General features: G+C 40.6%; 1 protein-coding gene across 1 annotated transcript in view; it reads left to right on the top strand.

Moving 5' to 3' along the window:
* Positions 1–26249, top strand: part of csmd2 (CUB and Sushi multiple domains 2) — a 2031293-nt gene that overhangs the window by 875206 nt on the left and 1129838 nt on the right. The window contains exon 5 of the mRNA XM_063033882.1: positions 2105–2312. Within this exon, the coding sequence (XP_062889952.1) occupies positions 2105–2312 (208 nt within the window). The remainder of the gene's footprint in view (positions 1–2104; positions 2313–26249) is intronic.

Raw genomic sequence — 26249 nt, forward strand, 5'->3', positions numbered from 1 at the left:
CTATTTTCTTAGAAGTTTGCGTAAATTCTGCATGTCATCAAAAACTTAGACAAGTTTCTATAAATGCACAGTGGAGAGTATCCTAACTTGCTTCATGGCCTGGAATGGAAATACCAATGCCCAGGAATGGGAAAGGCAATATAAATTTGTGGACACACCTCTGTTTAACACAAAGAGCTCTCCACCCATTGAGTACATTTGGAAACATAGAGAAACATAGAAAACCTACAGCACAATACAGGTCCTTCAGCCCACAATGCTGTGCTGAACATGTACTTACTTTAGAAATTACCTAGGGTTACCCGTATCCCTCTATTCTTCTCTGCTCCATGTACCTGTCCAAGAGTATCTTAAATGAACCTATTGTAGCTGCCTCCACCACCGTCTCCAGCAGCCCATTACACACACTCACCACTCTCTGCGTAAAAAACTTAGCTCTGACATCTCCTCTGTACCTTCTTCCAAGCACCTTAAAACTGTGCCCTCTCGTATTAGCCATTTCAGCCCTGGGAGGAAGCCTCTGACTATCCACATGATCAATGCCTCTCATCATCTTATACACCTCTATCAGGTCACCTCTCAGCCTCCGTTGCACCAAGGAGAAAAGGCCAAGTTCACTCAACCTATGAGGCATGCTCCCCAATCCAGGCAACATCCTTGTCAATCTCCTCTGCACCTTTTCTATAGTTTCCACATTCTTCCAATAGTGAAGTGACCAGAACTGAGCACAGTTCTCCAAGTGGGGTCTGACCAGGGTCCTCTATAGCTGTAACGTTACCTCTCAGCTCCTAAACTTAATCCCACAGTTGATGAAGGCCAATACACCGCATGCCTTCTTAACCACACAGCCAACCTGCGCTGCAGCTTTGAGTGTCCTATGGACTCGGACTTTGAATTTCTTCTAGCATTGTCACACCACTGTTGTCAATTAGTTGTGTGCTGCAGTTTCAGGAGCCAGTCCTTAAAGGGATACAGACAATATCCAAGGATACAGCTGCAACCTATTCAAAAGATGTTGCACAGAGAATGACAAAACCAGATGTAGGAAATAGAATGTGCACCCACATTCACTGTCAGGAAGCGGAGTTTTGTTGGATGAACGTCCATGGTAAAAGAAGACAATTATGCCCAGAGAATGTCATAGTAAGTTGCTCCTGGTAGGATTTTGCTCAGAAGAACTCTGCTAGGGTGGAGCACTAACATCGGTGTGACTGATAAGTGAATCTCTTTTGTGTAAGCCAGGATAAATGAAAAATGGTCTGTCTCATTCTCTGGGTAGAAGGAAGAGTACAGGAAATCTACTGTTGAAAGTTTGGGTAATGAACCCCTTCTGTATCACAGTCAAATAGGCTGGCTCCAAGACTTTCGTTCCATTTTTGCGCCATTCAGCAGGACTAGCATCAGAGAGTCTCATTGGAAGTAAGCTATGAGTGCAGGAGTGTAATCAAAGACGTAAGGAAGGTTGGCTTACAGGTGTGAACAGATTTTTAGAGTGAGCATTGGGATGGAAATTGTTGTAGAGAAGTCTGTCAAAGAATGCACCATGAATATGATTAGACCTTTAAGTGGTACACGATAATTTCAGGGTAAAATGCTTGAGTCAATTAAGCTTTAATTAAGCATGGACTGCCATATTCTGGAGCAATGAAGTTGAAAAAATGCTGGACGGCAAAAATAGACCTTGTTTTATTACTTAGCTCATTGGGACAAATTTCACAGTGGTATATCATCAATGTCGAAACATTAAGTCTTTGTTTGCCTTTCATAACTGTTAATTTGTGTTCTGAAGTAACAAACAACATTCATTTATAGATTTGTCAGTTATTAAACTGCTCATCAGTGAGATGCAATCAACTCCAAAGTCTGAAAGGTATTTTGAGGAATTGAGACAAAATAACAATGGTACAAATAAAGCACCAGGTTTGTTTGGCCCATTTTAATCTTTTACACTTGTAGCTGACCATTTCTGACTCACAATTGATGTAACCAGTAGATTATGCTTTCTTTATTGTTTTATATGAAAGTTACAGTAATTTAAATATTGATCACATTTTCAAGACAGTTATTTCATTATTTTTATAAAATATATCTGTTTATTCTGCAGCTGATGATGGTTGTGGAGGGACCTTGCGAGGGCAAAGTGGGGTTATCTCAAGCCCTGGTTTTCCATCAGAATATGACAATAATGCAGACTGCACTTGGACTATTCTGGCAGAGCTCGGTGACACCATTGCACTGGTCTTCACAGATTTTCAACTGGAAGATAAATATGACTTCTTGGAGGTCAGCGGGACAGAAGATTCATCAACATGGCAAGTTCACAATTTTAGCATTGTTATTGGCACTGTTTCTTACATGTTGTGGGAATTGTGCTTTTATCGTACTGTATACGATAAGGATACATGGAAATCTCAAGGCAAATCTACTGCCATTTTGATGGGATTTTATTTCCAAGTGATTATACTCTTCATGGTGGTTACTTGTGAGCATTCTTTACCCATCAATCTTTTTCTCAAGTATTGTACTCTCTTAAGTAAGTCATAGCAGAGTGCATATTGCAGGATTAACAGCTTTGCAATTTCTTCAGAAACCTCCAGCTGTGTTTTTACCATGGTCATTACAGGGTGCTGTGCATGGCTAAAAATATTCAGCAAATTATTAAATGCAAAGAAAGGGAAAATGGGGGATAAAAATGCCTTCATTGCACAAAATCTTTGTAAAGGTGATGGGTTGCAGTTCTCTAATTAATCTGGAGTTGGAATCTGAATGTAATATTGCTATGTTTTAAAGGAAACAGAGTCTAATAATTGCTTCCTCTTGGGAGTAGAAATTGTCATTGACATAGAAATGGCTATAATAAATTTCTATGGTTTGCTTTTACATATACATACACTGTTGCCTTACTGAGTGTGGATTTTGTAACTGTGTGGAAGAATACCCTTTATTTGAAAGAATAGCATAATTTGGAGAATGTTTCTTGGCTTAAAATTGTCAACTGGAAACTAAGCCCTTGAACAAAGTTTTTGGAATGTGTTTGACTACCTGACAAGAATTCACCCAGAATTAGAAATAATATTTTTTACATATAAGCCATTAAGCAATATACATGGATATAATTTCCAGAAATTGTCACTTGCAAGTAAAAAGAGGGAAGGAATTATGAAGTGTTTCTATTAAAGTAACATCCTTCTACTAATATTTTAGATAAATTTGGCTTAATAGATGGAAATATTTAAACTGAGTAAATTATTGTAATGCCCAAGATTACTAAGTCAGATTTGGTCAGAAATACTATGCTTTGGATGGAACATTATTGACTATGTTGACAGATGACTAATGAAGATGCAACTGAAATCATGCTCCAGTTTTTGTCTTATACTTTCTTATAATTGTCCACACATAAGTGTAAAGTAGATTTGCTATAAGGTCCAGATGTCATAGTGGAAAAAATGCCCTTGATTAGAGAGATGTGGTACCAATCACTTGAATTAAAAAAAAACCTACAGTTGCTGCAATTCTGAAAATAAACTACATTTGTAGAAATGATGGAAATTTTCAGCACATCATCACACATTAATGAAGACAGAAATACAATGATGATTTCAGGTTGCTGACCTTTATGTTGTGATGGTGGGTCATCAATGTGAAATGTTAGTTCTTTTTGTCACTCCCCTGATGGTATTGGCCACTTGGAAATTTCCAATATTGTATGTATTATTTCACTCATAATGTCAATGTTTGCCCTTGGGGGTTCATGCACATTAAAAATAAAATGCAAAAGTGCTTAGACCATTGCAGGATCTAACATTGCTGACAGGACAAGTATTTGTTGTTCCTTCATAATTGCCTTTGAGAAGCAGGAAGTGAGCCACCTTCTTGAACCCTTGTATTCCATCTCACGTAGGTATATGCACTACACTGTTTGGGAGGTGGTTTGAGTACTTAGACTAGGACTGACCAAGTAGCAATGATATACAGAGGTTCCCAGATATTTAAGTGTTCTGTTTCTGAGAACTGAATATATACTGAATTTTCTGTAAATCAGAAGTCAACAGCAATTGTGATATGAAATCCTTAGCCTAATCATCCCTCACCTCCAAGAGGACCACAACCTTGTCCTTGGGCTTAGAGGCTTGCATCCTCAATGATCCAGAGAGCTATGTCGGCTGGAGTCAGGGCTTTATGCTTTTTGACTCTTGATAGGGTCACCCATGCCAAATAGGTCAAAGGGTAGAGGACCGACTAAGATTGGTCCGTCAGTCCTCCAGGTTTGGGAGTTCTGCTCAGAGCTAACAACTGTGGCTGGGAAAACAAAACTGTCATGGAAACAACAATGAAGAATCCTTCTGCGGTTGAGTTTGATGGTATTCCTGGGCCTCCATTCGGGATGTGTGACTGACAGTAGTGAAAACTGAGAGGATGCTACTAAGAAGATGAAGGTGGCCCTGAACACCATCTGATATGGAGCCCATTCATTGCTGCCCTAAATTCCAGTGCTGTAACATAATCAGCCCTCAGGAACTGACAGGAATAGTTTAGCAAAAGTGATGGGAGTTATTATTAACAAGTGATCTGTGCCAAATGTGTGTCTGAATACACTCTGTATGGAGTGATGGGGAGGCGGGGTTGTCGTTTGTGGTGTGAGCTGATTATAAGCTGATCTACTGACCAGCAAGTTAACCTTGAGGCATTTGGCCCAAGGTTCGTAACGTTTGACCTTGTGTGAAGGACAGTTTGGAGGAAGATTTGTCTTCTACACGGCCACTGGATTTATCTCTGTGTGATTTCTGGCTGGAGAGGTATGAGTATACCCCAAGAGCAGAACTTGGGAGAATTTGCATTAAATTGGATTTTCATTAACCAGATCTTACATAACCCAAACACCTACTGTGTTTCCAAATTAGTATAGTGCGGGGGTTCCCAACCTGCAGATAATGTACCCCTTAATGTTATTGGTCCATGGCCTAGAAAAGTCTCTCTTCCTGCCATTACAGACATTTACACCACATGCTGCACCCGTAAAGCCAACAGCATTGTGAAGGACCCCACTCACCTCTCATACAAACTCTTCTCCCTCCTGCCATCTGGCAAAAGGTACCGAAGCATTCAGGCTCTCACAACCAGACCGTGCAACAGTTTCTTCCCCCAAGCCATCAGGCTCCTTAATACCCAGAGACGAGACTGACACCAACCTACCACCCTCTACAAGCCTATTGTCTTGTTTATTATTTATTGTACTGCCCTGCACTGTTTTGTGCACTTTATGTAGTCCTGTGTAGGTCTGTAGTATACTGTAGTTTTCGTGTTGTCTTACGTAGTATAGTGTAGCCTTGAACTCAAGGAAATCTGCAGATGCTGGAATTTCAAGCAACACACATAAAAGTTGCTGGTGAATGCAGCAGGCCAGGCAGCATTTCTAGGAAGAGGTACAGTCGACGTTTCGGGCCGAGACCCTTCATCAGGACTAACGGAAAGAAGAGCAAGTAAGAGATTTGAAAGGGGGAGGGGGAGATCCCCCCTCCCCCTCCTGTCTACTCCTATCATTTCGGAATCCTCTCATATCCCTTTTGCCAATCAACTGTTCAGCTCTTGGCTCCATCCCTCCCCCTCCTGTCTTCTCCTATCATTTCGGATCTCCCCCTCCCCCTCCCACTTTCAAGTCTCTTACTAGCTCTTCTTTCAGTTAGTCCTGACGAAGGGTCTCGGCCCGAAACGTCGACTGTACCTCTTCCTAGAGATGCTGCCTGGCCTGCTGCGTTCACCAGCAACTTTTACTTGTGTTGTTTCACTTAGTCTAGTCTAGTTTTGTGTTGTTTCATGTAGCACCATGGTTCTGGTGGAACGTTGTTTCATTTTTACTGTGTACTGTACCAGCAGTTTATGGTCAAAATGACAATAAAAAGCGACTTGACTTGACTTGACTTGAAAAGGTTGGGAACCCCTGCAGTAGTGTGTGACTTGGGAGGAATATTATGTTCATGTATGCTTAAATCTCTCAAATTGAATTTATCCTCAATTTATATAAGGATCTACAGTTCATAAGTTATTTATTCTTTACTTTTTGCAATGATTGTAAAATCTGCAGTATATTTGTGTTTCTAATCTAAGTAAATAGTTCTTATCAGTGAGGCATGTGCAAAGACATTGGTGTTATAATGGAAAGGACAGTGAAGGGCCTATGTGGGATAAAAGATAAGACTGAGAAACTCGCTTTCTGTTTGTATTTGGTTGTTCTTTACAGAGCTATGAAACATTGCACCTAATAGGTAACTGTTCAACTGCTTTGTGCCAACAGGAATTTTAACTTTGTGGTATATTGTATTGAATGTATCATTCTGTACAGAAGTCTTAGGCCTGTATATATATGTGTGTGTGTGTGTGTGGTGCTGGTGGCATCCATTAGTCTCGCGAGACCATGGATTTGCGCCTGGAAAGTCTTGATTCAATCTGTGTTAGAGCAGCATCTGGTGTGGCTGTAGAGTCCCATATATATATAACTCGGGTGCCCAAGACTTCTGCACAGTATTGTAGTAATTTCATGCAATGCACTGTATTGCTGCCGCAATAACAAAAACAAAGTTCATGACATATGTGAGTGATGATAAACCTGATTCTGATATGGGTCTCTTTTGCGGACTGAGAGTGGGGGAAGGGCAAACTTGGTTGGGAAAGGGGGATGGGAGCAGAGAGGGAGCGGGAAGCACCAGAGAGACATTCTGTATGATCAGTGAACCAATTGTTTGGAAGCAAATTACCTTACCTGGTGTCTCAGGGCAGGGTGTGTCTGCACTCGCACCACCCCTGAACTCCTCCTCTGCTGTCTATACCATTCCCCTGCCACAGCGCTCCACCCTCACCATTCTCCATATCATTTGCTCCCACCAGATTTACAAATGTGCTTGCTACTCCACATTGACAAATACAGTACTATGCAAAATTCTGAGGCACCCTCGCTATATACGTGCCTAAGAGTTTTGCACAGCATTGTACATCAGTTAAGAAATGGCCGTGTCTAGGTTAAGGCATAGAAGATGCTCCAAAATCCATCTTTCACTCCAAGATCCTACTAAAATGGAGGCATGCATATTTGGCTTGTTTTTTTGTTCAGTTATAATCTTCATAATCTTCAAAGTATTCTTTAATGCAGATTTAACAGCTATATGAAACGAGCAGCTACTAACCAAAAACACAAGGTCCAGGAAATTCTCTAGAGTGGAACAACATTTTTGCTTACTACTTGAAGAATTTTATTATTATCTATTGCAAATGGGAAGATTTTTTTTCAGAAACATTTTAGGGGATTACTAGTGGCATGGTTGGCACTTAGAGCGGAGTGCAAATTGTGCCTCATTATATTCTAATACAGTAAGCAGAGGGCCTGTGGAGCTCTGTCTTATAATGATAAAGCATTGCTTTAAATAAAGTAAAAAAAAAATAAGACACAAACATGCACAAAGACCAGGAGTTGGAGACTTTGAGTATAGAGATGGAAAGAGAACTCCTAGAGTCGGACAGAATCTGAATATTTACTTTAGGCGAGGATTAGCAGATTGGCGGTGCCAGATCTTTATCCGTGAATGGAAACTGAACCTGACTAATACACTAAGACGAGAAATGCAGAACTCAATATCTGGTAACACTGTTCTAGAATTTTAGCTTGAGAGGTTGAGGTCCTTTGCGACCAGAAAAATTTTGCATGTATGAAACCTACAAACAGTAAGGGCCTTTCAATGAAATGGGCCCGAACTGGAGGGTTGAAGTCTGTCCTAGATCAATTAATAGAGGGAAACAACAGGAATTCTGCAGATGTTGGAAATTCAAGCAACACCCATCAAAGTTGCTGGTGAACGCAGCAGGCCAGGCAGCATCTGTAGGAAGAGGTGCAGTCGATGTTTCAGGCCGAGACCCTTCGTCAGGACTAACTGAAGGAAGAGTTAGTAAGAGATTTGAAAGTGGGGGGGGAGGGGGAGATCCAAAATGATAGGAGAAGACAGGAGGGGGAGGGACAGAGCCAAGAGCTGGACAGGTGATGGGCAAAAGGGGATACGAGAGGATCATGGGACAGGAGGTCCGGGAAGAAAAACAAGTGGGGGGGGGGACCCAGAGGATGGGCAAGAGGTATATTCAGAGGGACAGAGGGAGAAAAAGGAGAGTGAGAGAAAGAATGTGTGCATAAAAATGAGTAACAGATGGGGTACGAGGGGGAGGTGGGGCCTTAGCGGAAGTTAGAGGGCCTGACTTTAGCTGGTTCACTGTATAGTTGCTCCTTTCCCTCATTGCTGATGTCCTTGAGGTTTGCAATCGTCTCTCCAAAACACCACCTACTGATTGACATTATCAACAGGAATTCTGCAGATGCTGGAAATTCAAGCAACATACATCAAAGTTGCTGGTGAACGCAGCAGGCCAAGCAGCATCTATAGGAAGAGGCGCAGTCGACGTTTCAGGCCGAGACCCTTCGTCAGGACTAACTGAAGGAAGAGTGAGTAAGGGTACCGTAGCCTTCAGCCAGGAGCAGATGTCATCAGGTGGTTCCCAAACTTCACCGAGTGTTTCGACCCTCAACCACGACACTCTCCAGTTGGTGGGCTGGCAGTGGTGGCCAAATCACTGCCCATCTGCTCTTGGCTTCCAGCTCCCCTCCTCTCACCTACTCCAAATCTAACAAGAGGCTCGTTCTGCCTCTTCCCCCATCCTACGAACTGCTTGTTTTTTTCTCCTTTCATCCAGGCCCAGATCTGACAACAGCCACCATGCTGATTTGCTGGGAAACCCCTGCAGCCAATCTCCACAGGGAACAACCATGCCTGCCATCCCTTGTCTTTACACTCCTACACTAAAGGCTGGTACTTCAAGGTCTTTCTCTCGTGGGCCTCTTCCCATCTCTCCTCCCACGGCACAGTCAGCTCAACCGGAATTGTTTTCTTCAGAAACAAGATTGAATTTCTCCATAACTATGTATTGTAAATTAACCATAATATTGAAAACATATATTTTATTCTAATCTAAAGCAAAATCAAAACCCCATAACAAAATAGAAAAAAAAACAGAGAGAAAAAAAAACAGGAAAAAAAAGCTGTTTGGTTAAAAGAAAAGAAAAAAAATCTCCTGACATATGTTTAATGTAAATTTTTCAAAGTTACATTTTTCCAGTTGGTAAAGTGTGTATTCCATGAAATAACTTATCTGATCATAGATATCGGGCTATTTTAGGCTTTGGTATCCCTGCAGTATGTTATTTGAATTAGGTTTTTAATAATTGGTTCTCCTGTGCATGTCTTCAGCCTGTTAGCTAATTTTATTGGGAAATTCCAGATGATTTTGCCAATATTTATTCTCACCCATTTTCAAACATCCTACGTATGCTGTGTTCAAATGACTGTTAAAACCAAGGTACAGATTTGTCAAGAGTACATAGAAGGTATTTTATTTGAAACCTAGCCAATACCTTCCACACACTTTGTATCAGATCATTGACAGTTAAATAAGAGATCACAGATTGAAAGATTGTGCTGAATCTTGACATTTGCCAGGGCAACCAGACTCAAAAAACAATTGCTTTTCTCAAGCAGTAAAGACTAATCTACACCTCCACCCACTAACTCCACCACAACTTCATTATTTCCCATCAGTCACCTTTATGTACAACCTGGCGACACTTTATGGACATACATCAATCAATGTACATAAGCCATCTTATGTACTTACATTTATTGTGTATTCTTAGTATTATTATTGTGTACATTATCTTTTGTGTTTTTTTTGTATTGCATCGGATCCAGAGTAACAATTATTTTATTCTCCTTATACTTGTGTGCAGGAAGTGACACAAAACAAACTTGAATCTTGAATGGTATTCCTAATTAATGCTTCTGTCCATTGGATCTTTGAAAATGGCATTCCACCAAAGTTGTGCAGCATTTGCTTGATGAAAAACTCTTTGAAACAAACTACCCTCTCCATCTCTTACAAGGTGCATTTGCTAATTCTTAATGCACTGGATTTTGCATCACACATATACCTATAAGCAGTTATTAATTAGTTATCCAAATCCTTTCTGAACAGTGCCTCCTTCAGAAAGAAATTAGAAGAATTTAATTAGACTATTCAACATTATAGTTCCAAAGTTCCATAGTCCATGGCATGTCTAAATTGCATCCTGTATATCAATACAGATACATGGATTATCTTGCAAGTATGCACTTGAATGCAAACTTTATCTTCGGTTCAAGATTACTTTAAGATCGTCATCTAGCCGAGATATGCAATTTGAAATATTTTACATTGTGGCAGATTTGCTTGGGTTATAATTTCTACTGTTACAATAATCTGCAGTTGAGAATGTTTGAAGGTTAGAAAGGTTATTGTCGATATTTCTGTGTTGCTAGTCTATTTATTTAACATGAACTAATTGGCAGGAATTAATTGAAGCAGCTACTGTCTAATTGGGCTAAGTAATGGGAAGGGCCAGCAAACAGTTCCATGGAGAGACACTGACCTGCTGCAATCCGTGCATCAGTGCATACTGGACTTTGGCTGCTGTGCACTGTATTATAGAAGAACAGACTGCACATTGGACCTCCTACTTCATGTCTGGACTTGTCACTGAGCATGAGGATGTCCCATAACAAAGCAAGCAAGGTCTTTGGAGATGCTTTACATCCACTCTCAGCTTTATGCCAGTCAAAGCCGACACGTCCAACACATGCCCAATCATTGAAACAGGGTTGATTGATTGGGTGTGAGATCAGTAATTGGGGTATTTTTTTTAAAGTTAACTTTGTAGCTGATTAATTTACATTCTAATTTTTAATTTATTTATTTATTTATTGAGGTAGAGCTCGGAGTAGGCTGTTCCAGCCATTCGTGCCATATCACCCAGCAACACCCAATGTAATCCTAGCCTAATTATAGGACCAATCAACTTTCCCACTAGTACGCCTTTTGACTGTGGGAGGAAACCGGAACACCTGGAGGAAACCCACGCGGTCATGGGGAGAACATATAGACTCCTTACAGGGACCTGGGTCCCTTGTATTCTTAAAGTATTGGGCTAACCACTTTATATTTACTGTGTACCATACTGCCCAAAATATTTATGTGATATTTTAGATTTTCTCTGGTTTCTAATGATCTCTGCTTATTGGAAATGTCTGGAACAGTGCTGAACCCTTCTGATTGCATGGTACATGGACGAGATGTAACAATTACAGAGGTCAGACGGTATTTGGATAGGACAGATGTTGAGGGATAGGGGTTGAATGCAGGTAAACAGAGTTAATGCAGATGGGCATGACAGTTGGCATGACAAGGAGGGCTGAAAGCCACCCTTGGTGTGTGCAGTGATTCTAGTTTCCTCTACCTGTGGTCTGGTTGTTGCTTGCAGTCTGTTCCGACTCGCCGGATGATGATAGTAGTAACACCAACTGGACATTAGCAGCCACATAAGCATAAAAGGTAAGCAGGACTATGTGGTGAAACAAGTCTACAAATTACGAGGGAGAAAGTAGTGATGTGGGGGTAAAGATTAGGTCCAGTGTTATCCAGCCCATTATGATTTGCAGTCTTAAAAACCTTGAAGTGCAAAAGGTGTAAAGTACATGTGAATAAACTATAATGGTATTGTTATATTTCTTAAATGCCGTTAATGATATTGTGCTGTACAGCCTCCGTAAAACACTTCTTGTGACTGGCTGCCGTAGGGATTTTTTTTTTCTGATTGCTATGGAACAAAGTGGTAGAAACAATATTACAATAAATTTGCTCCAGTCAGGTCCCAGATAAGGCCCAGTTCAGAAATACATACTGTATGTTTGGGTGAAAACCACATTTACACTGCCGTAAACTTGTTTATAACATTTGTTCCAACTTGTTTATAACACTTTTTTCCAATTTTGGGGGAATCTAATTAATTTAACAGTGCACATCATTTTACCAAAAAAAAGAGGAAATCCAATTACCAGGCAGGAGTGTGCAAAAATCAGTTGTTTTAATTGATTTAAATAAATAATTATGACAGTTACATTTCTTGAATATTGTAAGGCAATTTGGTGATTAGGTGGCAATCAATCTCTCTGGAGCCACAGATTGACACATTACTGAAGATCACTCAGCTTTAGTGTATTCATCTAGAAGTGTCATTCAATTATCCAGCAACCTGCGTTTTACCTGTTAGCTATACAATCTTTTTTTCTTTTTCAATTTTTTATCCCTATAAATTCTGAAGTTTTGATTGAGCCAAACTGAACATTCGGAGACTGTTTCAATAACTTTGTGTATTGATGCTTTCTATTCCATGTTTTTCACTTTTTTTTCCCATTTGCACAATTTGTTCTTTTTTTTTGCGTACTAGGAGTTTGATGTTTTTCTTTGAGCATGTTCTATGGTGTTTCTTTGTTTCATGCCCATCTGTAGGAAGACAAATCTCAAGGTTGTATGCTGCATACACAGTTTGATAATAAATGTACTGTTGAATCTTTGACTCTGCATTCCCTATCTATGAAGAATATGCATTCCTAATCATGTTTGGTGAAAAAATTAAATCACATAGAACCAAAATTTTACATAAAATGTGATTCAGCTTTCAAGAAAACTTGAATTAGAAGTGAAAACTTAATCCATTATACATATTAAAAGGAGTTTGTGTTTTCCTTCTGTCTTGTCCTTCTGACTAATGTGCCTATATACGGAAAAGCTCAGGTACGCACAACCAGTCAAGACACACGTGGACTGCCTCATTCCTGTGATTTTTCCACAGATTGTATGAACTGTGGGGTAGCTGGTAGAGTTGCTGCCACACCTCACCAGAGACCAGTGTTCATCTCTGATCTCAGGTGCTGACCGTGTGAAGTTTGTATGTTCTCCTCTTTGTGACTCTGTGGATTTCCATTGGGTGATCCGGTTTCCTCTGACATCCAATAAGTCGTGTAGGTTGCTAGTTAATTGGCTGCTTAAAAATTGCCTCTCATTCAGCACGGACTAAAAAGGGCCGTGATGGCCTGTTTCCGTGCTGTAATTGTTATATGGTTATATGTGTATGTGAGTGGTAGAATCTTGTATGAATGGAGAGAATATAGTGCGAACAAAAAGTTGGACCAATATCATTTTAGTTTTCATGTAAAATGTGTGATTGATGGTCAGCATAGGGTGATTTTTGCTATGCAGCTCGCTCTGTCTCTATGGTACCCATTCAGAAGTATGCCTTTACAGCTTTTGTGAAGTTTGCTTTAGCAGAATTGGCTGCTGGGAGCCTTTCATCTCTCCTAGGAACCTATGCATCACAGATATGTCCATATCCTTTGTTCGCTCTGATTATAATCCTGCTCCAGTTACGCTCAGCCACTAAAATCACCCTCCTCGATGATCGCTGACTACTGACCTTACTCACTCTGGAGCCCTCCTATCACTGATGCTTTGTTTCCCAGGGCCCCTTCCTTCCCTGTCCTGTCCCCATTCCGACATGGCTCCAGATATGACTGATGTCCTTTCTGTGCTTCACAGTGTTGGGAAACCACTTGACCATGTAAAGCCTGCTCTATAGAATTGATACTCTGTCCCATTAACATGTCTTACTTGTTTCACTCAACTTCTTAACCATGTGATTTAAAAAAACAAATGATCTCCTTGTGTCTTGGCCTGTTTAAACTGGTCTGTCAGTGGAAACTGGTTATTACCATTTACTCCAACAAGCTCATGAGTCCTGACGAAGGGTCTCGGCCTGAAACGTCGACTGTACCTCTTCCTAGAGATGCTGCCTGGCCTGCTGCGTTCACCAGAAACTTTGATATGTGAAGCTCATTAAAGCCTCTTTTTCTTTTTCTTCTCCTCTCAGTATAAAAATCCTCCCCTCGTAAGTAATCTAGTCATTGCTCCTTCTTGGTCTAGTTTCCATAATTTTGCTCTGCACCTTCCTTAAGGCCTTGACAGCTTTCAAAATGCATGATCCTTCGAATTGGTTGCATGATTCTTGCTGAATCACTAACTATAGGAACAATATAGATAAATTAATAAAAGCAAAAGGCATCAAAGACTGTTAGTGAATGTGGTTTGAAGGTAGATAATCATATTGAACAGCATAACAGCTTCCAAGGGTTTGAATGATTTACTCCTGCTTCTGAAGGCTATAAATTACTATGAAAAATTGCCGAAATGTCCTTGCTCTTGTATTCTCTACATCCAACAAGAAAATGCAAGCTTTAAAATGAAAAAAAAAAGTAATCATAGTTTTCTCACAATATCATTTTCTTATTCTGGTACACGATGAGGAAATGGCACTGGTTCAATAGGCTGAATGTCTCCTCCTATGTCAAAAGAAAGTTTACGGAAAAAAAAATGTTCCTGTTACTCAGGGTCAAAAGTCACCACAGAATCATCAGCCTAGAATTAGCCATGTATCAGGGATAATGATAATGCTGAATACTACCAGATGTCCCCATCTGGGAAGTGGCTGCAAGCTACCAGCTAGGTTTGCAGTAATACCTGTGCAGAATCTTTCTATGTATAAATGGCATAGTCCCAGGAGAGATGTCAGAGCAGCCTGTGCTCAGAAAACTGCTAAAAGAATATTTTCCCAACCAATTCCATCAAGTACTGGCCTCTCCAGTTGGGAAAAATGACATTTTCTAAAATCAAAACTGTTAAAAATTAATCAGACTATAAGAATTTATTTAAACATTATTAAAAATGAAAACTTGAAAGCTCCTTACAATATTTAAACAGGTTAAACATAACTAACATAAAACTAACTAACACACATAAAAATTGCTGGTGAACGCAGCAGGCCAGGCAGCATCTATTGGAAGAGGTACAGTCGACGTTTCGGGCCGTGACCCTTCATCAGGACTAACTGAAAGAAGAGCTATCCATTACTGCTGTTATTTTCCTTTGAAGTCGCCATCAATGAGAACACCGTCATCTGTAGGTTCCCCAACAAGCTGGACACTGTTCAGACCTATTCTTTCATTATCATTGAGTTTAAGTCCTGGAATTCCCTGCATTGTGAAGCGCCTTCACTCGATCAATTGATGCATTCCAAGAAGGTAGCTTGCCACCTCGTTCTCAAGTTTGCTGACATGAATAGAGAAATATTTGTTGTTCTGCAATAAACTCTCTGCACTTTCCTACAGATTTAGGTTTCATACAGTTCTGATTGCTGGAGAAAGTTCTGAATAATTCAATTTGATTTCAATTATTGTCACGCTTGGTTTTAATTTTAGAGATAACAAGACTTCATGATTCCATTATCCGCATTCTGTCTTATTTAATGTTTGTAGGAGTAAGAAAATGAACAGACAATTCTTTTGGAAGTCATATGAAAGAAGGGCACTCTGATAAAAGATGTATATATCAGTATTGTTCACACAATTGTCTTTTAAAATCTTATAAATGCACAAGATTAGCTGATTCGAATACTTTAAACTAAGTGGAGGCAATGACTGGCTTGTCTTGTCCAGCAAATCAATTCCCCTGAAAGGTTCATTACTGTGTTCCTAGTCTGAAACTTGATTAGCTGCATGTTCCTATTTTCTGTTAGCACATTAAAAATGAGGATCTTTATGCTTTAGCTGTAGTTAGAACACATAAAACAGCAACAGCAGTAGGACACTGCCACTTGAACCTGCTCTACCATTAAATAAGGTCATGTTCCCAACGCAACTTTTCCATTCTCTCAATCTCTCCTTTGACTCCCTTTGTCATTTCAATGCTTGTCACTTTCTGCTGTGAATATATTCAATGACTGCCTTCACTGTTCTCCAGGGGAAAAGGTTTCCTAAGATTTACAGCCCTGTAAGAGAAGAATTTCCTTCTCATTTGTCTTTAATGAATGACTTCTTATTCTGAAACTACATTCCCTTGCCAACCTCTCATAATTCTAGGTAATTCTTGGCATTCATCTTGTCAATTGCCTTTAAAACAAAAAAAACCCAGAAATGTTGGATGAACTCAACTAGTCTATCAGCATCTGTGGAAGAAGATCCCATCCTCAAAACTGGAGAGAGAGTGGTGACTTTACACTCTTTGAAACAGAGCTGGGGGAAGCGTTGAGGTATAACGCTCACAGCGTTTTCCCATGAAACTAGAGGAAATAAAACACCAGGAGACACAAGTCCGGAGACGTGAAATGTGGAACTACAAACAATCTGGTGGGAGAACTCAGTTGATCAAGAAGAATCTGGTGGGAGAAAGGAATTGCTGACATATTGAATCAAAAGCCTGCGTCAGGACTAATCATGGAGAGGGGTACACACACACACAAAATGCTGGAACAACTTAGCAAGTCAGGTTGCATCTATGGAGGGCAAAGAACAGTTGACATTTTGGGCTGAAAGCCTTAATCAGTCCTAATGAAGGGCCTCAGAAAAAAATGTCAATTCTTTATTCCCCTCCACAGATGCTCCCTGACCTGTTGAGTTCCCCCAGCGTTCTATATGTGTCGCTCAAGATTTCCTGCACCTGCAGAACCTCTTGGGTTTAGTGGAGAGGGGAGGTGACCAGCATGAAGTGAGGACTGTGAGTGGTGAGACGGGCCAGCGGTGACTGTATTGCAGCAGAAGTCCATCCTACCTGTTCATCGAAAGCTGCTCCCCCATGCTGGCTCGGGATTGACCCATTTGAGAAGCCTTGCAGCCCTCTCAGTGGGTGCCATTTGGCACCTGTGTCAGCTGCTGATGTCACTGTGCAGGTGGAGTATAAATCTAGCATGCTAAAACACAGATGAGGTACATGGCAATAACCTTTTCCCAAAGTTAGGGAAGACCGAATGAGGGGAATAGATTTAGTGTGAGAGGGGAAAGATTTAAAAGGGACCTAAAAATACTAAAAAGTAGAGCACAGCATAAGGCCTTCAATCCACGAAGTTGTGCCGACCTTTTAACCTACTCTAAAAGCAATGTATGTAACCCTTACCTCCCCTATATCCTCCACTTTTCGTTTTTGAGGAGCAGCTTTTTCACTCAGAAGGTGGTGAGTATATGGAACAAGCTCCCAGAGGAAGTGGTTGAGGCAGGCATAATAGGATCATTTAGGGAGCACTTAGAGAGCTACATGGAGAGGTGGAATATAGGAATCGGGGCCGAACACAGTAAATTGGTTCCATGGTCGGCATGGAGGTGTTGGGCCAGGTGGTCTGTATCTGTGCGGTATTGATTTATGGCTATGTCGCTTTAATTTTCAGTCTCACTCCCATTCCAACCTATCTCTCTGTGACCTTCTCCACTGCCACAATGTGAATTAGAAAACAAAATCGGTTTGGTCGTTGAGTATGGGAGTTGGGAAGTTATGCCGCAGTTAAATAAGATGTTGAGAGGCCTAACTTAGAGTATTGTGCACTGTTTTGGTCACCCCGTTACAGGGAAGATGTTATTAAATTATGAAAACTGCAGAAAAGGTTTCCCAGAGTGTTGCCTGGACTCAGGGGATTGAGTTACAAAAAGAGGTTATGTAGACTAGAACTTTATTCCCTAGAACAGAGGAGATTGATGGGTGACCTGATAGAAGATTATAAGATCATGAAGGGAATAGATAGACAGGGTGAAAGTGCATAGCCTTTTTTCCAGGGAGGAGTTGCTAAAAGCAAGAAAATGTGGGTTTAGGATTAAAGGTGAGACATTTAAAAAAGATCTTTGGGGGCAGCTTCTACATGCAAAGAGTGATTGTACTTGGAATGAGAGAGATAGTGATTGAAGCGGACATGTTAGCCACATTTAAACACAAACTAGATAAGTACCTCGATAGGAGAGGTTTGGAGGGCTATGGGCCAAATACCAGCAGTCAGCATGGACAGGTTAGGATGTTGGACTGAAGAGTTTGTTTACATTCTCTCTGACCCTGAAGTTTCAGAGCTTACCGCCTTCAATCAAATTTGATTTAAAACACAGCATCAAAGTGCCCATGTGAATATTTTCATGTCCATGTGCTTTGTGGAATTGTTTTTGATGAGAATGTGCCAATAGACACAACTGGGTCAATGAGGCATCAATGAATAGTTCAGAGTTCAAAGCAAATTTATCAACAAAGTACTGAAGTATGTGTTAGCATACACCACCCTGAAATTCACTTTCTTGTAGGCATTCACAGTAGAACAAAGAAATGCAATCAAATCAAAAAGCAACACACGCAGATGGATAAGCAACCAATGTGTAAATACAAAAATCCTGACAATAACAACTAAAGAAGTAATACTGAGAACATGAATTGTAGAGTCCTAGGAAGTGAATCAATACATTGCGAAATCAGTTCAGTGCTGAGGTAGGTGAAGTTGTCTATGCTGGTTCAGGAGCCTAAAATATGGAGGAAGGAGAAGATGGCGGTGTGACGCAGCTCGCAGCGGCCACTCCGGTGGTGATATCTGTTATTTGTCAAGTAGGATGCCGTGCAAAATCCTGATTTGATGGAGACCGATGTGAGAGCACAGAGGAATATCTGGTGAAACTTCTGAAATGCCTGCTTCACTGCTGCAGCTACTGTGTGGTCCAGAATCTCCGGAGGGTAAGGCCCCGAGTCCTCGGCTTTGCTTGTTGCTTGGCGGCTGAGGCAGGGTTGAAGCTCTCGGCAGAGGATGGTGCTCAGAGAGAATGTGTCAGAGGGGCTAGTCGGAGGCTCGAATTTTTCGGACGGACTCAGAGTCTGCTGCGGTCGGGTGCTTCCAATAGTGCGGCATCGGCAAGTTTGCGGCGCTTGGAGGTTCATGGCAGGGAGAGTTTCTCCTTTCTACCACTTGCATGAGATGATGAGGCTATCAGGACTTGTGACTTTTTTTTACCATGCTCATGGTCTGCTCTTTATCAAATTATGGTATTGCTTTGCACTGTTGTAACTATATGTTATAATTATGTGGTTTTGTAAGTTTTAGTCTTGGTTTGTCCTGTCTTTTTCTTGTGATGTCATTCTGGAGGAACGTTGTATCATTTTTTTAATGCATGCATTTCTAAATGACAATAAATGAGGACTGAGTGTCCTCATAATCTAATCTAATCTAATAACCATTCCTGAACCTGGTGATGTGGGACCTAAGGCTCTTGTACATCCTTCATGATGGTGGAAGCACAAAGAGAGCATTGCCTGTATGGTGAAGGTCCTTGATGATTTATGCTGCTTTCTAGGGTTAGAGTTCCTCTTGTCCTTTCCTACCACCCCGTGGGGTACTTCATCCAACACGTCATTCTCCACAACCTCTGCTATGTCCAAATATATCTTTACCTACTCCTCCCCAACTCCACTTCCCCAGGTTTCTCCCTCTGTGATTCCCTTGTCAAGTTGTCCCCCCCCACTAATCTCCTCCCGGCATTTATCCCTGCCACCCACCGATTCATCTCCATTCATGAACCCAAGCAGTCCTTCCAGGTGAGGTAACAATTAACCAGTGAATATGCTGGGGTTGTCTGTTGTGTCCAGTGCTCCCGCTGCATCCTTCTCTACGCTGGTGAGACCTGTGGCATATTGCTTCGTTGAGCATCCCCACTCTTCCCGATGCAAGCGGAACTTCCTGTGGCCAAACATTATAATTCCGATTCCCATACCTGTTCCGACATGGTCCACAATTTCCTCTCGTGCAATGATGAGGCCACCCTCCGAGTGGAAGACCAACAACTTATATTCTGTTTGGGTAGCCTCCAACCTGATGGCATGAATATTGATTTCTCCTTCTGGTAAAACAATTCCCTCTCCCGTCCCTCTGCTTCTATTCTCCATTCTGGCCTCTTAACTCTTCTCAACTGCCTATCGCCTCAACCTTGGTTTACTCTTTCTTCCCTTTCTCCAGTGGTCAATTCTTCTCTCCTATCAGATTCCTTCCTCTGCAGTCCTTTACCCACATGGCTTCATCTATCAGCTTCTAGCTAGTCCTTCTTGCGTCTTTTTATTCTAGTGTCTTCTCCCTTCCTCTCCAGTCCTGAAGAAGGGTCTCAGCCTGAAACCTCGACTGTTTATTCATTTCTATAGATGCTGCCTGACCTGTTGAGTCCCTCCAGCATTTTGTGTGTGCTGCATAAAATTTAATTGCAAATGTACAAAGGTGGAGGAGTTCACAGAGCAATAATAAGGAGATGGGTTTAGATGGTAGAATTAAATAACCATGAAAATGAAAAATTAACATTTAGCTTTTTACTTCAGTCAACAGTAAGTGCAATTAACAGTCATAAAATTATTAAATACATCTTCAATCTTGATAATGCATGCATATTGAGATTTTAGAACTTAATTGCTGGGCTATATTGAGGTTATGGATTAGTTTCCACTTACCTTTCTATCTATGGCTTTCACTAAATGTTGGGTGAATTTATGATGGTGGATTTTTTCTTGCAAAACTCAGCACTGGTTCTGGTTAATTTGAACCAATTAATTACAAGCAGCTTTTTTTTTGTTTCATGCTATTTGGTGGTGTTGGAGTCCTTGATTCGTGGGCAATCTGTACCATAGATTTATGAGAGAGAGCAAAGATGAGTTGGGTGTCCAGCAATGGAAAAGGAACCCTGTCTGAGAAGGAGATGGTATTTCCTGGCAAGTCAGCTCCATTTCTTCTTTCTCACTCTTTTTCAGCTTTGAGGGCAGGTCATTCTGAAGTAGGCTATGGCATAATGTTGTATGTGCATCATTGAGACCAACTCATTGCTGAGAGAAACAAAGGTCTCTACCATGCTCCAGGGCTACCAAGAGATCTACTCCATGTCAAGGAAGAAGTGCCCCCCCCCCCCGTATTGTACTGAGCAGTAGACCAAATCTGAAGTTTGCTGTCTAGAATGCCAGAGAAAGGTAAAAATCTTAATCTGCCTAAGTAGCAGGATCTTGGCATATTTAATATTTTCTCAGGATATTCTAACTAATCCGGTACTGATAAATACTATTCTTGGTGGCAATGTTTCTTCAGCCGTAGATGATCAATAGTTGCATTAGCAACAAATAATAAAAGGAAGTAATATAGGTTCAACACACATGCTGGGTTGGAGGAGTCAGGAGAACGAACCTGTGATGATCATTTTTTTTCTTGTTCATACTGATCCACATTCCCGTTGAATCCAGTCGCACGTTCACCCCAGCTGTTGGCTGCATGTAAAACATTGCAGCAGTTTAATTGGCATCGGTCACTCTATCACTTTCCTGGCACCTGCATCTGCTCTACTTTGTACTAACTATATCAACAAACTGGCTATTCACGTTAATGCGGCTTTTCCTGTATTTCGTGATTCATCTGTCTCTCATGGCATCCAACTGTTCCTGAGTTTTGACTGATTAAACAAAGGAAAGTAATCAGATTGTAGGTTAAGGTCAGCTACATTTAGCTGTGTTGTTGGAACCAACCCATCAACAAGACTTGCCTGGATGCATTAAATCTCTTCTGGAATAGCTGTCATAGCTGAATAACAAATTAACTGCTTTTATTCTTACCTCTCCACTTTTATAGTTGAAGCACTAGACATCTCACCAGCACTATATTAAACTTGTTGGTGCTTGTAAGAATCTGAATGTTTACTGTGCTTTAATTCCTTTTGTAACAGCCACAGTTGTGTTTCTATATTACTATAAATCCAAGTGTACGCGAATTCCATCATTGTTAACAGATATTCAGTGGCATATTGGGTTAGATCTCCCATCCTACCACTTACTGGCTTTTCATACTGCACAGATGAAACCTTATACTGGCAGTTAGTCTCAATTTTTTTAAAATTTTGAGATATAGCACAGCAAGCCTGAGCCGCTCAGTTAATTTTGTGTGACAAATTAATCTGCTAACTTGGACATCTTTGGAATGTGGGAGGAAACTAGAGCAGCCAGAGAAAACCCACAAGATCACGGGGAGAACGTACAGACACATCACAACAGTGGTGGAATATAACCCAGGTCACTGGCACTGTAACAACATTATGCTAACCGCCATACTACTGTGCTGCCAATTGTCAAATCCCTGGGTGGTATTAATGTGTTCTGAAGACTATTTGAGGGGTTTTTCCATATTCTGATGAAGGAAATTCCTCCACAGGTGATTGTCAGTGGGAATGTTTGACCTTTTTAAGTGAGTAGGATGCAACAAAATTGTACCTTTATTGACCAAGGATTTCCCAGTCGGTGGTGGTCGGTAGATGTCCAGTGAGATTTGATAATCCTTTCCATCATCAGAGGCAAACATGTCTCAGGTTCTCTCCAGCAATTGGTCAAGTATTAATATTTGATAACCACTTCCTCCCATGTTGTGTCTCCACCAGGAAGTGAAGCTGGAGTTTCCTCTTCAGGTTGTAAACCTGGGCAAGGAAATGTGGAAGCAGGCTTGTTACTGGTTCCCTATATCCCAATAGGACACAGCCCAGCTATGTCTTTTGATAATTGTGTGGAATGGGAAATTACGATAAAGGCAATACTAATCCCCAACTGCTATACAATGAAATCTAGTTATCACAGATGCATAGACAGATGCACAGAGGCATAGACAATGAAATCTGGTTATCACAGATGCATAGACAGATGCACAGAAGCATAGACAATGAAATCTGGTTATCACAGATGCAGGTTGCTTTAGTTGTTAGTAAGTATTTGCAAGCAAGTATTATCTGTGCATCACAATCTTCACTTCCTCCCCACCCCAGTTTACAATTCTACTCCCTCTCCTAATTCCTCACCCTGCCAGAAGCCTCCCAGCTCTCAGCTGTAAAATTTTAACACTTACCTGGGACAGCTGGCACAGAAATTGAGGAGAGTTCAGACTCCACAAAAGTACAGTAGAACAGCAAAGATCCAATGTCAGTGGTCAGTCAGAGAGTTGGAGAATCAGCATTCAGTGTGGGCTTCCGTGTACCGTCCCTTCAGAACAGACAAGCAGGTCAATACCACTAGTTTCTTCTTCAAATGTTAGTCAGCGTGCCGGGCAATTTGGTCAAAGTGTTAGAAGTGTTCAAGCCTTGATTCCTCAGACTGTAGCATTGACTATCAACAAGAGAAATAGAGAACACTTGGATGCGGTTGCAATAATGCAATAGTACTTGTAATTCTCATTGAATCCATTACCAACTTGGAGGCTCTTGGACGTCCCATGGCTCTTGGAGGCAATTCTCCATCATGCCTGCATGAGGCTCAATGTGACTTCCTGCCCACCTGAGAACAGAGCCAAAAATTGCCCATATTTCAAATTGGCCTGCCTACTTATGGGAATTTAAGAAAACCCGGGAAGCTTGTTGACACACTGCATTGACTCAATTTGCATTCACTACCAATTTATCTCTTCTGCCTTAACTCGTTTCCATGATAAAATGAAATGCTGAATGAATTCTTAGCTTAAACAGTACAATTAGAAATGTAAACAACAGGAATTCTGCAAATGCTGGAAATTCAAGCAACACACATCAAAGTTGCTGGTGAACGCAGCAGGCCAGGCAGCATCTGTAGGAAGAGGTGCAGTCGACGTTTCAGGCCGAGACCCTTCGTCAGGACTAACTGAAGGAAGAGTGAGTAAGGGATTTGAAAGTTGGAGGGGGACGGGGAGATCCAAAATGATAGGAGAAGACAGGAGGGGGAGGGATAGAGCCAAGAGCTGGACAGGTGATAGGCAAAAAGGGATACGAGAGGATCATGGGACTGGAGGTCCGGGAAGAAAGACAGGCGGGGGAGGGGGGGAACCCAGAGGATGGGCAAGAGGTATATTCAGAGGGACAATTAGAAATGTGTATCTTGCAATTGGTACTTCATGAAGGAGAAGAAGCGCATTTAGACTAGTTTGGAAACAGACTTTTAGAAATGTATGAAGTTATTCTAACCCCAGTTCCTCATTGTTCTTCCACCCTGTCTATAATTTCTTTAATATCTTTCTATCAGAATTGCAAAACTAATAGGAGAAACAGAGGAACTAACTGAATAAAAGATGGGAACAACTATTTTTTTTTCTTTCAGTGGCATTTCCCAACAGTATAGATTACTCTAACAAAATCAAAATTTAAAATGCTAGATCCAAACTGCGCCGGGGCATTCAGCTTAAAGAGAAAGGTAATTTTATTTAGTGTTCTTCTATGATGAAATTGTCAATATAATGCAGAATACTAATAAGAGAGCTAATAACAAGAGAAAACAATTTATCTCCTTTTTCTTCTGTAGAGAGTGGTACATATTACAGGTATACAGATTTATCAGGAATGAAATCTTTCCAAATGTTAAATGAACAATAGAGCCCTGAAGTATTCTGGGCTCCATGGGGGTACCCATAAGTCTGCATGAATTGCTTGATTGTCACTCACTGTATCTTCAGGAGATCTGGCACTATGCATTGAATTGATCAATATAATTGGGAAGATTGTTTGACTCCTTTCTCTCAAGACATCAGCTGAAATAGGTCATTTTCTGCAATTCTGTAAAGGTTTGAGGTGAGGGTAAAGGGGAACAATCTTCTCCCCAATCCATGTTTTCAGTCACATTAGTTTAGCACCATTACATACACAGCCTTGGGTGTTCCTTTGTAATGATTTCATTAATAATAATAATAGCTTATTTATAGAGTACTTTTCATAAAAACCAATTCAGTTCAAATTGCTTCACAATGGGATAAAGAGCAAACATAAAAAATAACGTAAAATATACAAGTTAAAACATTAAATAAATAGGTTTTATACTGGTGTTTAAATGTGTCAACTTAGTCTGCATCCCTTAAAGTTTTAGATATTGAGTTTTACAGTTAGGAGCATAATTCAAAAAAGCTGACCTGCCAATTATCCTTGGAAGGAGGGAGTTTAAAAAAGAGACTGGTAGAAGGATACCTGAGAGCTTGAGCAGGATTATAAATGGATTCAAAGAATGCAATTAGATTTGTAATAAAATTAAATGTTTTCATGTGAATGAAATTGCAAAGAAAATGCCAGACAACAGGTCGATTAACAGCATAGATCACCACCATCAAATCCATGACATTTATGTGGTTTGACAATTTACAATGAACTAGTAGTGAGTCACATCACCCACATCCACATGAGATCCTGGTAATTTGGTAGATTAGGAGTTGCCCTGATCTACCAAGTACTTCATGGGAAAGATCCAACTCCGGTTGCTGCAAGGTCAACAAACCAACAATCACAGAGCCATGGATATAAAATGCTATATCTTAGTGAGGATCTAGAGGAGAAATATGGTGTATGTGGTTGAGATGCCTTCTTTGAGCATGCTTGTGGGATGTGCTCATAGCCCAGTGATTCATTTGCAGCATCAATCTACACAAACTATTAAGTATTCCTTCCTCCCTTGGTTCTTTGCTGTTATCAGACTTTGGACTTTCAGTCAACCCTGGAAAAGTTCTGGAGAGTTTACTCTGCAATTTCATGTGAAACTACCAATCCAGATACATTTTGGTCTCAACAAAGGTCTGGACAATGGCAGAAAATCTAAACTTAGGTCCAGAATTTGTAGACATGTAGACTTGATTTTATATGCATATTAAATACTGGAAGGTGCTGTGATGATCTACGGTGAGAATTTGAAACCACTGCACCACAGGTGGTGAAATAGATTCTCATTTCCGATCATTTCATGAGAAGAATGGAATTGGATTTGTAATAAAATTGAGCATTTTCATGTTAATGAGACTGCAAAGGAAATGCCAAACAACATGCTATTAAATAGCACAAGCCTCTGTAGACAACTACACAATTTTTATGGTGATTCAACAATTTATTCATCTTGCCCCTTGATGGTGATAAGCAGATGTGCAACGAATAAACTCTTCCTGGGCTTGCAGCCGAGGAGAAGCCTGAGAAGAGATTATTCGTCATATACACAGGACACAGGGAAAGCACTAGATCCTTTTTCAGCAGATGTACAAGTTCAGAACTGACAGCAGTCCTCCACCATCACTTTTGGTGAGGCAAACCTCAGTACTCAAGTGGGGAACTAAACTGGACTATTTCAATCCAGTTTTATTATCCGCAGGTCAATGGTCAAGCCAGATTATTAGTGAAACTCCTCCCAAGCATAAACACACTCTTCTTTTATCAGGAAAATGGATAATAAATCACATTAGAACTTATTTCCTGACTTAGCATCACTTGCTCAGCTGAGATAAGACAGCCAGATACAGAACAAGTGACATATTTCAATGTGAGTGCCTCATTTGGTTTTCCAATTTGGTCATGACAAAGTCTAATTTTTCTTGTTAGAAAGATTTTGAGTTTCTTCTCGAAGGGGTGGGCAAATTGCAAAATATTTGTATTCTGTTGCTTCTTCCGTCAACTTTTTCTCGTGCTTACAAAATAATTTGGATATTTATATGCATTTCTAATGTACAAGTC

The sequence above is a fragment of the Mobula hypostoma genome, chromosome 26, assembly GCF_963921235.1.
Source record: "Mobula hypostoma chromosome 26, sMobHyp1.1, whole genome shotgun sequence".
Lineage (NCBI taxonomy): Eukaryota > Metazoa > Chordata > Chondrichthyes > Myliobatiformes > Myliobatidae > Mobula > Mobula hypostoma.